The 11,809-nt window shown below is 45.7% G+C and overlaps 1 protein-coding gene across 1 annotated transcript in view; it reads right to left on the bottom strand.

Moving 5' to 3' along the window:
• The window catches only part of TEDC2 (tubulin epsilon and delta complex 2), a 23,727-nt gene extending 12,242 nt beyond the window's left edge, over nt 1–11,485 (bottom strand). Inside the window, exon 1 of the mRNA XM_056866571.1 lies at nt 11,337–11,485. Coding sequence (XP_056722549.1) covers nt 11,337–11,485 — 149 coding nt within the window. The remainder of the gene's footprint in view (nt 1–11,336) is intronic.
• Nucleotides 11,486–11,809: the final 324 nt, after the last annotated feature.

The following is an 11,809-nucleotide window of genomic DNA, read 5'->3' as shown; positions in this document are numbered from 1 at the left end:
TGGTGAGAAAGGAGAGGGAACGAAAAAGGAGAAAGTAGTGACGAGAGAAAGAGAGGGAGAAAGAGAGGGAAAGAAAGGAGAAAGAGTGACAGAAAAAGAGGGAGAAAGAGAGGGAACGAAAGGAGAAAGAGTGACAGAAAAAGAGGGAGAAAGAGAGGGAAAGAAAGGAGAGAAAGAGTGACAGAAAAAGAGGGAGAAAGAGAGGGAAAGAAAGGAGAAAGAGTGACAGAAAAAGAGGGAGAAAGAGAGGGAAAGAAAGGAGAAAGAGTGACAGAAAAAGAGGGAGAAAGAGAGGGAAAGAAAGGAGAAAGAGTGACAGAAAAAGAGGGAGAAAGAGAGGGAAAGAAAGGAGAAAGAGTGACAGAAAAAGAGGGGAGAAAGAGAGGGAAAGAAAGGAGAAAGAGTGACAGAAAAAGAGGGAGAAAGAGAGGGAACGAAAGGAGAAAGAGTGACAGAAAAAGAGGGAGAAAGAGAGGGAAAGAAAGGAGAAAGAGTGACAGAAAAAGAGGGAGAAAGAGAGGGAACGAAAGGAGAAAGAGTGACAGAAAAAGAGGGAGAAAGAGAGGGAAAGAAAGGAGAAAGAGTGACAGAAAAAGAGGGAGAAAGAGAGGGAAAGAAAGGAGAAAGAGTGACAGAAAAAGAGGGAGAAAGAGAGGGAAAGAAAGGAGAAAGAGTGACAGAAAAAGAGGGAGAAAGAGAGGGAAAGAAAGGAGAAAGAGTGACAGAAAAAGAGGGAGAAAGAGAGGGAAAGAAAGGAGAAAGAGTGACAGAAAAAGAGGGAGAAAGAGAGGGAACGAAAGGAGAAAGAGTGACAGAAAAAGAGGGAGAAAGAGAGGGAACGAAAGGAGAAAGAGTGACAGAAAAAGAGGGAGAAAGAGAGGGAACGAAAGGAGAAAGAGTGACAGAAAAAGAGGGAGAAAGAGAGGGAAAGAAAGGAGAAAGAGTGACAGAAAAAGAGGGAGAAAGAGAGGGAACGAAAGGAGAAAGAGTGACAGAAAAAGAGGGAGAAAGAGAGGGAAAGAAAGGAGAAAGAGTGACAGAAAAAGAGGGAGAAAGAGAGGAACGAAAGGAGAAAGAGTGACAGAAAAAGAGGGAGAAAGAGAGGGAAAGAAAGGAGAAAGAGTGACAGAAAAAGAGGGAGAAAGAGAGGGAAAGAAAGGAGAAAGAGTGACAGAAAAAGAGGGAGAAAGAGAGGGAACGAAAGGAGAAAGAGTGACAGAAAAAGAGGGAGAAAGAGAGGGAAAGAAAGGAGAAAGAGTGACAGAAAAAGAGGGAGAAAGAGAGGGAAAGAAAGGAGAAAGAGTGACAGAAAAAGAGGGAGAAAGAGAGGGAAAGAAAGGAGAAAGAGTGACAGAAAAAGAGGGAGAAAGAGAGGGAAAGAAAGGAGAAAGAGTGACAGAAAAAGAGGGAGAAAGAGAGGGAAAGAAAGGAGAAAGAGTGACAGAAAAAGAGGGAGAAAGAGAGGGAAAGAAAGGAGAAAGAGTGACAGAAAAAGAGGGAGAAAGAGAGGGAACGAAAGGAGAAAGAGTGACAGAAAAAGAGGGAGAAAGAGAGGGAACGAAAGGAGAAAGAGTGACAGAAAAAGAGGGAGAAAGAGAGGGAACGAAAGGAGAAAGAGTGACAGAAAAAGAGGAGAAAGAGAGGGAAAGAAAGGAGAAAGAGTGACAGAAAAAGAGGGAGAAAGAGAGGGAACGAAAGGAGAAAGAGTGACAGAAAAAGAGGGAGAAAGAGAGGGAAAGAAAGGAGAAAGAGTGACAGAAAAGAGGGAGAAAGAGAGGGAAAGAAAGGAGAAAGAGTGACAGAAAAAGAGGGAGAAAGAGAGGGAACGAAAGGAGAAAGAGTGACAGAAAAAGAGGGAGAAAGAGAGGGAAAGAAAGGAGAAAGAGTGACAGAAAAAGAGGGAGAAAGAGAGGGAAAGAAAGGAGAAAGAGTGACAGAAAAAGAGGGAGAAAGAGAGGGAACGAAAGGAGAAAGAGTGACAGAAAAAGAGGGAGAAAGAGAGGGAAAGAAAGGAGAAAGAGTGACAGAAAAAGAGGGAGAAAGAGAGGGAAAGAAAGGAGAAAGAGTGACAGAAAAAGAGGGAGAAAGAGAGGGAAAGAAAGGAGAAAGAGTGACAGAAAAAGAGGGAGAAAGAGAGGGAAAGAAAGGAGAAAGAGTGACAGAAAAAGAGGGAGAAAGAGAGGGAAAGAAAGGAGAAAGAGTGACAGAAAAAGAGGGAGAAAGAGAGGGAAAGAAAGGAGAAAGAGTGACAGAAAAAGAGGGAGAAAGAGAGGGAACGAAAGGAGAAAGAGTGACAGAAAAAGAGGGAGAAAGAGAGGGAAAGAAAGGAGAAAGAGTGACAGAAAAAGAGGGAGAAAGAGAGGGAAAGAAAGGAGAAAGAGTGACAGAAAAAGAGGAAGAAAGAGAGGGAAAGAAAGGAGAAAGAGTGACAGAAAAAGAGGGAGAAAGAGAGGGAAAGAAAGGAGAAAGAGTGACAGAAAAAGAGGGAGAAAGAGAGGGAAAGAAAGGAGAAAGAGTGACAGAAAAAGAGGGAGAAAGAGAGGGAAAGAAAGGAGAAAGAGTGACAGAAAAAGAGGGAGAAAGAGAGGGAACGAAAGGAGAAAGAGTGACAGAAAAAGAGGGAGAAAGAGAGGGAAAGAAAGGAGAAAGAGTGACAGAAAAAGAGGGAGAAAGAGAGGGAAAGAAAGGAGAAAGAGTGACAGAAAAAGAGGAGAAAGAGAGGGAAAGAAAGGAGAAAGAGTGACAGAAAAGAGGGAGAAAGAGAGGGAAAGAAAGGAGAAAGAGTGACAGAAAAAGAGGGAGAAAGAGAGGGAAAGAAAGGAGAAAGAGTGACAGAAAAAGAGGGAGAAAGAGAGGGAAAGAAAGGAGAAAGAGTGACAGAAAAAGAGGGAGAAAGAGAGGGAAAGAAAGGAGAAAGAGTGACAGAAAAAGAGGGAGAAAGAGAGGGAAAGAAAGGAGAAAGAGTGACAGAAAAAGAGGGAGAAAGAGAGGGAAAGAAAGGAGAAAGAGTGACAGAAAAAGAGGGAGAAAGAGAGGGAACGAAAGGAGAAAGAGTGACAGAAAAAGAGGGAGAAAGAGAGGGAAAGAAAGGAGAAAGAGTGACAGAAAAAGAGGGAGAAAGAGAGGAAAGAAAGGAGAAAGAGTGACAGAAAAAGAGGGAGAAAGAGAGGGAACGAAAGGAGAAAGAGTGACAGAAAAAGAGGGAGAAAGAGAGGGAAAGAAAGGAGAAAGAGTGACAGAAAAAGAGGGAGAAAGAGAGGGAAAGAAAGGAGAAAGAGTGACAGAAAAAGAGGGAGAAAGAGAGGGAAAGAAAGGAGAAAGAGTGACAGAAAAAGAGGGAGAAAGAGAGGGAAAGAAGGAGAAAGAGTGACAGAAAAAGAGGGAGAAAGAGAGGGAACGAAAGGAGAAAGAGTGACAGAAAAAGAGGGAGAAAGAGAGGGAAAGAAGGAGAAAGAGTGACAGAAAAAGAGGGAGAAAGAGAGGGAACGAAAGGAGAAAGAGTGACAGAAAAAGAGGGAGAAAGAGAGGGAACGAAAGGAGAAAGAGTGACAGAAAAAGAGGGAGAAAGAGAGGGAACGAAAGGAGAAAGAGTGACAGAAAAAGAGGGAGAAAGAGAGGGAAAGAAAGGAGAAAGAGTGACAGAAAAAGAGGGAGAAAGAGAGGGAAAGAAAGGAGAAAGAGCTGACAGAAAAAGAGGGAGAAAGAGAGGGAAAGAAAGGAGAAAGAGCGACAGAAAAAGAGGGAGAAAGAGAGGGAAAGAAAGGAGAAAGAGTGACAGAAAAAGAGGGAGAAAGAGAGGGAAAGAAAGGAGAAAGAGTGACAGAAAAAGAGGGAGAAAGAGAGGGAACGAAAGGAGAAAGAGTGACAGAAAAAGAGGGAGAAAGAGAGGGAAAGAAAGGAGAAAGAGTGACAGAAAAAGAGGGAGAAAGAGAGGGAAAGAAAGGAGAAAGAGTGACAGAAAAAGAGGAGAAAGAGAGGGAAAGAAAGGAGAAAGAGTGACAGAAAAAGAGGGAGAAAGAGAGGGAAAGAAAGGAGAAAGAGTGAAGAAAAAGAGGGAGAAAGAGAGGGAACGAAAGGAGAAAGAGTGACAGAAAAAGAGGGAGAAAGAGAGGGAACGAAAGGAGAAAGAGTGACAGAAAAAGAGGGAGAAAGAGAGGGAAAGAAAGGAGAAAGAGTGACAGAAAAAGAGGGAGAAAGAGAGGGAAAGAAAGGAGAAAGAGTGACAGAAAAAGAGGGAGAAAGAGAGGGAACGAAAGGAGAAAGAGTGACAGAAAAAGAGGGAGAAAGAGAGGGAACGAAAGGAGAAAGAGTGACAGAAAAAGAGGGAGAAAGAGAGGGAACGAAAGGAGAAAGAGTGACAGAAAAAGAGGGAGAAAGAGAGGGAAAGAAAGGAGAAAGAGTGACAGAAAAAGAGGGAGAAAGAGAGGGAACGAAAGGAGAAAGAGTGACAGAAAAAGAGGGAGAAAGAGAGGGAACGAAAGGAGAAAGAGTGACAGAAAAAGAGGGAGAAAGAGAGGGAAAGAAAGGAGAAAGAGTGACAGAAAAAGAGGGAGAAAGAGAGGGAAAGAAAGGAGAAAGAGTGACAGAAAAAGAGGGAGAAAGAGAGGGAAAGAAAGGAGAAAGAGTGACAGAAAAAGAGGGAGAAAGAGAGGGAAAGAAAGGAGAAAGAGTGACAGAAAAAGAGGGAGAAAGAGAGGGAAAGAAAGGAGAAAGAGTGACAGAAAAAGAGGGAGAAAGAGAGGGAACGAAAGGAGAAAGAGTGACAGAAAAAGAGGGAGAAAGAGAGGGAACGAAAGGAGAAAGAGTGACAGAAAAAGAGGGAGAAAGAGAGGGAACGAAAGGAGAAAGAGTGACAGAAAAAGAGGGAGAAAGAGAGGGAAAGAAAGGAGAAAGAGTGACAGAAAAAGAGGGAGAAAGAGAGGGAAAGAAAGGAGAAAGAGCGACAGAAAAAGAGGGAGAAAGAGAGGGAAAGAAAGGAGAAAGAGCGACAGAAAAAGAGGGAGAAAGAGAGGGAAAGAAAGGAGAAAGAGTGACAGAAAAAGAGGGAGAAAGAGAGGGAAAGAAAGGAGAAAGAGTGACAGAAAAGAGGGAGAAAGAGAGGGAAAGAAAGGAGAAAGAGTGACAGAAAAAGAGGGAGAAAGAGAGGGAACGAAAGGAGAAAGAGTGACAGAAAAAGAGGAGAAAGAGAGGGAAAGAAAGGAGAAAGAGTGACAGAAAAAGAGGGAGAAAGAGAGGGAAAGAAAGGAGAAAGAGTGACAGAAAAAGAGGGAGAAAGAGAGGGAAAGAAAGGAGAAAGAGTGACAGAAAAAGAGGGAGAAAGAGAGGGAACGAAAGGAGAAAGAGTGACAGAAAAAGAGGGAGAAAGAGAGGGAACGAAAGGAGAAAGAGTGACAGAAAAAGAGGGAGAAAGAGAGGGAAAGAAAGGAGAAAGAGTGACAGAAAAAGAGGGAGAAAGAGAGGGAACGAAAGGAGAAAGAGTGACAGAAAAAGAGGGAGAAAGAGAGGGAACGAAAGGAGAAAGAGTGACAGAAAAAGAGGGAGAAAGAGAGGGAACGAAAGGAGAAAGAGTGACAGAAAAAGAGGGAGAAAGAGAGGGAAAGAAAGGAGAAAGAGTGACAGAAAAAGAGGGAGAAAGAGAGGGAAAGAAAGGAGAAAGAGTGACAGAAAAAGAGGGAGAAAGAGAGGGAACGAAAGGAGAAAGAGTGACAGAAAAAGAGGGAGAAAGAGAGGGAACGAAAGGAGAAAGAGTGACAGAAAAAGAGGGAGAAAGAGAGGGAAAGAAAGGAGAAAGAGTGACAGAAAAAGAGGGAGAAAGAGAGGGAAAGAAAGGAGAAAGAGTGACAGAAAAAGAGGGGAGAAAGAGAGGGAACGAAAGGAGAAAGAGTGACAGAAAAAGAGGGAGAAAGAGAGGGAATGAAAGGAGAAAGAGTGACAGAAAAAGAGGGAGAAAGAGAGGGAAAGAAAGGAGAAGAGTGACAGAAAAAGAGGGAGAAAGAGAGGGAAAGAAAGGAGAAAGAGCGACAGAAAAAGAGGAGAAAGAGAGGGAAAGAAAGGAGAAAGAGCGACAGAAAAAGAGGGAGAAAGAGAGGGAAAGAAAGGAGAAAGAGTGACAGAAAAAGAGGGAGAAAGAGAGGAAAGAAAGGAGAAAGAGTGACAGAAAAAGAGGGAGAAAGAGAGGGAACGAAAGGAGAAAGAGTGACAGAAAAAGAGGGAGAAAGAGAGGGAACGAAAGGAGAAAGAGTGACAGAAAAAGAGGGAGAAAGAGAGGGAAAGAAAGGAGAAAGAGTGACAGAAAAAGAGGGAGAAAGAGAGGGAAAGAAAGGAGAAGGAGTGACAGAAAAAGAGGGAGAAAGAGAGGAAAGAAAGGAGAAAGAGTGACAGAAAAAGAGGGAGAAAGAGAGGGAACGAAAGGAGAAAGAGTGACAGAAAAAGAGGGAGAAAGAGAGGGAACGAAAGGAGAAAGAGTGACAGAAAAAGAGGGAGAAAGAGAGGGAAAGAAAGGAGAAAGAGTGACAGAAAAAGAGGGAGAAAGAGAGGGAAAGAAAGGAGAAAGAGTGACAGAAAAAGAGGGAGAAAGAGAGGGAACGAAAGGAGAAAGAGTGACAGAAAAAGAGGGAGAAAGAGAGGGAACGAAAGGAGAAAGAGTGACAGAAAAAGAGGGAGAAAGAGAGGGAAAGAAAGGAGAAAGAGTGACAGAAAAAGAGGGAGAAAGAGAGGGAAAGAAAGGAGAAAGAGTGACAGAAAAAGAGGGAGAAAGAGAGGGAAAGAAAGGAGAAAGAGTGACAGAAAAAGAGGGAGAAAGAGAGGGAAGAAAGGAGAAAGAGTGACAGAAAAAGAGGGAGAAAGAGAGGGAAAGAAAGGAGAAAGAGTGACAGAAAAAGAGGGAGAAAGAGAGGGAAAGAAAGGAGAAAGAGTGACAGAAAAAGAGGGAGAAAGAGAGGGAACGAAAGGAGAAGAGTGACAGAAAAAGAGGGAGAAAGAGAGGGAAAGAAAGGAGAAAGAGTGACAGAAAAAGAGGGAGAAAGAGAGGGAAAGAAAGGAGAAAGAGTGACAGAAAAAGAGGGAGAAAGAGAGGGAAAGAAAGGAGAAAGAGTGACAGAAAAAGAGGGAGAAAGAGAGGGAAAGAAAGGAGAAAGAGTGACAGAAAAAGAGGGAGAAAGAGAGGGAAAGAAAGGAGAAAGAGTGACAGAAAAAGAGGGAGAAAGAGAGGGAAAGAAAGGAGAAAGAGTGACAGAAAAAGAGGGAGAAAGAGAGGGAAAGAAAGGAGAAAGAGTGACAGAAAAAGAGGGAGAAAGAGAGGGAAAGAAAGGAGAAAGAGTGACAGAAAAAGAGGAAGAAAAGAGAGAAAAGCCTCCCCCCCACACACACACACACGCCGGCCCCGCGCCACTGGGCCCCAGTCTCCCCACTTCCCCCGCCCACACACACACACACACACGATGGCGCACAGAGCCCCACGCGACCAGACCCCAGTCTCCATGCTCTCCCCCCCCCCCACAGAGTCCACAAAAGCCCCCCTCTCAAAGCCCGATCGGCTCCCACATGCATGCTCTGCCGCCGGGAGCCGCTGGCCTCCTTCCCCCCCTTCCTCTCACTGCTCAGCAGCCGACAGGCAGCGAGAGGGGCTTACAATGTGCCGCGGCATTCCTGCAGGCAGCCTTGGGGGAAGCATCCCTCCCCTCTCCTCTCGCCGACCAACAGCCGACAGTTGGTGAGAGGAGGTCCAAAGGGTGCCCCAGTGCCCCTGTAAGCCGCGGCCCCAGGAACACCCTCGGGGAGGGCCGCCCTGTGCCCCGCCTCCGCAGCAGGGCCCCAGAGCTCCCGAGGGCCTCAAAAAATGTCCTCGGGGGCCGCATACGGCCCCCGGGCCTGAGGTTCCCCATCCCTGGTCTAAAGGGATGCTGAAGGATGAGAATGGACTGTACCACGTCAAGACTGCCGGCGGGGGGGGGGGTTTCTGTGGCTCAGTGGTAGAGCCTCTGCTTGGCATGTAGATGGGTCCCGGGTTCAATCCCCGGCATCTTCTTGGAGACGGCATGGGTTTAAAAAGTACACTTCTTTTTTTTTTCTTCCCATAAACCTTTAATGGCATAAACACTTCTTTTTAAAAACGTATTTTCATGCATTTTAAAACATTTGATTTAAATTATTTCAAAATTCTGCTTTTCCGTCTGTTATCCTCTCCCTCCATTCATGCCTCTTCTTCTTTTTTAAAAACTGAAAGGTGGTTCTTTATTTAATGAAATGTTGCATTTTACGAGGGGGCCATGGCTCAGTGGTAGAGCATCTGCTTGGTATTCAGAAGGGTCCCGGATTCAATCCCCGGCATCTCCAGTTAAAGGGACTAGGGCAAGTAGGTGATGTGAAAGACCTCTCTGCCTGAGACCCTGGAGAGCCATGGAGAGGGGCCGTGGCTCAGTGATAGAGCATCTGCTTGGCATGCAGAAGGTCGCAGGTTCAGTCCCCGGCATCTCCAGTTAAAGGGACTAGGTGAGTAGGTGATGTGAAAGACCCCTGCCTGAGACCCTGGAGAGCTGCTGCCGGTCTGAGTAGGCAATACTGACTTGGATGGACCAAGGGTCTGATTCAGCATAAGGCAGCTTCATGTGTTCATGTGTTCAAAATGCCTCTCCATTGTTTCAGAGTCCTGCAAATAGGAAACCTGTAGAGCAGGCAAAGGGCTTGAGATACTTTGCTTTGCTGCTTTTCTTTTTCCAATGAGTTGTCTCTCTCTCTGTGTGTGTGTGTGTGTGTGGGGGGTCTTCCCCTTATATGGAGGACAGTTCCACACTCTTTTAGTTTGTCTTAGAATAGAATGGACCCTGGACTTCCAAAAAACCAAACAAATCAGTGGGTTATAGATCAAATCAAGCCTGAACTGACGCTCGAAGCTAAAATGACTAGGTAGCTGTGAAATTCCTGCATTGTGCAGGGGGTTGGACTAGATGACCCAGGTGGTCCCTTCCAACTCTATGATTCTATTCTATGATTCTATGACTCAACTGAGGCTGCCGTATTTTGGTCACATGAGAAGACAAGAGTCACTGGAAAAGACAGTCGTGTTGGGAGAAATTGAGGGCAGCAGGAAAAGAGGAAGACCCAACAAGAGAGTTTGCAAGATCTGAGCAAGGCTGTCAAGGATAGGACATTTTGGAGGACATTGATTAATAGGGTCGCTGTGAGTCGGAAGCGATTTGACGGCACTTAACACTCATACAGAATAGAACGGGCTTTGCCGTAGTAGGAAAACAGATTCCTTAATGGGACCTGATTGGAGTGCAGCGAAAGCAGCTAACTGGGTAGCCATCCTAAGAGAGGCCAGCAGAGGGCCAGCTCCTGCTTTCCAACCCAACGCCGCTGCTTCCCGAATGCCAATTTAGGTATGAGATCAGATCGCTCTCAGTTGCACCTGGATGCTATTGACATTTGTGCATTTTATTAGCAACACTTAAGGCTGCTCTTAGCTAGGAAATCTGCTTAGAAACAGATTCATACACTCGACGGAAGGCAAAACAGAGTTTTCCCATGTACGGTTTTAAGGGCTTTAAAATCATGTTGAGAAAACGCATCAGATGCTGCGGATAATTCCTACGGTGTGTGTCTTCGCATCAGCTGAGGGAGTCGTTCCAAATGCCCTAAAGCAAAACCCCGCTATGCCAAGGCCCAGGTTCCTATTAAATGCAGTGCTAAAAGCTGTCAGTTTCCAGATTTGCCATCTAATGAGGAAAGCCCCAAACAATGATTGACATGTCTTACTGAAACAAAGTTGGATGTCAGACTTTGAGCATGGTTGCAACTGGAGGTTGCCATGGGCTGGTGGAAGAGTATACCTCTGCATGCAGAAGGGCTCCAGTCTCCAGGTAAAGGATTGTGGGGCTGAGAAGGATCTATCTTTACCCGTCTGAGACCTTGGAGAACGGTTGGTGAGCTAGAGGGATCGATACTCTGACCAGGTGAGAAGCACCTTCGTGGACTCAGCAGCCCCCAAGAGAAAAAGGTAACGACGAGTTAGATTTAGTTCTCAAAACCCTCGCGGCTGCCGTCTCGAAGCCGCGGAAAGGAGCCCGCAAGCCTGAGCGCAAGTGCAAAGTGTCAGAACGGACAAGGCGACGCGGATCTCCGTTTTCAATCGCGAGGGACTGGTATAGCTTTCACTCTGTCACAGTTGCCAGTGGGTATTACTCTGCGCTTCCCATAAGAACGTCTGGTGGGTTTTCTACTTTATTTGTGTGTGTATAAAGCGCCGTCAAGTCGCAGCCGACTTATAGTGACCCCCCAGGGGAGTTGTCAAAGCAAGCGATTAAGGAAAGGGGGTTTGCAATTGCCTTCCTCTGCAGAGTCTTCCTTGGATGTCTCCCTTCCAAGAACCTACCCAGCTTAGCTTTCGAGAGACAGTATGGCACAGCAGTTAGAGCGAAGAGGCCGAGGTTACTATTCCTGCCCAGCCCTCCCCACTGTCTGAATTTGTGCCAGTCAGGTAACTTACCTACCTTACTGAGTTGTTGTGAGGATGCAGAGGGGGGCAGAAGGATTTTGTAAGCCATCCTGCGCTCCTTGGAGGAAAGGGTGAGATAAAAATGGACTCAATAAGACTGTATCTGGCTTTTTGCCTGGCATATCTCTAAGCAGCTTGCCATGTTCACATGAACACATGAAGCTGCCTTATGCTGAATCAGACCCTTGGTCCATCAAAGCCAGTATTGTCTGCTCAGACCGGCAGTGGCTCTCCAGGGTCTCAGGCAGAGGTCTTTCACATCATCTACTTGCCTGGTCCCTTTAACTAGAGATGCCGGGGACTGAACCTGGGACCCTTCTGCATGCCAAGCAGATGCTCTACCACTGAGCCACGGCCCCTCGTAAAATGCAACATTTCATTAAAAAACAACGTTCAGTTTAAAAAATGGAGAAGAGGCATGAATGGAGGGAGAGGATAACAGACGGAAAAGCAGAATTTTAAAATAATTTAAATCAAATGTTTTGAAAATACGTTTTTAAAAGGAAGACGTGTACTTTTTAAAACCCATGCCTCCTCCAAGAAGTCCAGGTTTCCCGCCTCCTGCACCGTACCCTCACAATCCATTCCCCGTGGTTCTTGGCAAGGAGGATTTGAACCCAGGTCTCTCCCCCCACTAGTCCAGTTCTCTGAACTCCTACGCCACGCTGTATCTCTTGAGGCCCTTACGGTTTTAATGAATGTCTTGTTGGGAAAGCATTCGGAGCCTTGCTTCCATTTGGCCCGTGCTTGCATCGCAAGCGATTCCCAGCAAAGACAGGCGCAGTTGACAAAAATATATTCTCAAGAATAACGACAGGAATGACATTAGATGTCTCTAGACCTTTGTGTGGCAAAAGCCAAGACTCTCAGATAATCTCCTCCAGAGTCACTCTGCCGAAGTCCATCAAAGCGCCTTCCGTCAAAATTTGGTTTGCGAAAGATCGAGAGTCGGGAACCGCTGAACTGGATGCTAAGCAACGCAGAGACCATGGCAACGGTTTTAATTTCTCCGCGCCGCTCATTGATAAAATTCGGGTTCCCCGAGCTGAGTACGAATCCTAAAAGGCGCACTCAAAATGACAAGCAGGCGATATGGTGAGACAACTTTGATTCATCATTTGTCTACATAAGACTGCAGCATGGGTAAGGCAATCAGAACAGGAACTATCAGGGGACGGGGAGCTTAAAACACGATCAGGAACACCCAGTCCTATAGTTTGCAACGGCAAAATGAGCTGTCTTTGGAAGTGGATGACCTTCCTAACATTATTTTTGCATTGTAGTGTAATGGTAAAGGTCCCCTGTGCAAGCACC

Source organism: Euleptes europaea, chromosome 21, assembly GCF_029931775.1.
Source record: "Euleptes europaea isolate rEulEur1 chromosome 21, rEulEur1.hap1, whole genome shotgun sequence".
Taxonomy (NCBI): domain Eukaryota; kingdom Metazoa; phylum Chordata; class Lepidosauria; order Squamata; family Sphaerodactylidae; genus Euleptes; species Euleptes europaea.
Note: the sequence above shows the minus strand (reverse complement) of the source record. Positions and strands in the feature narration are given on the sequence as shown.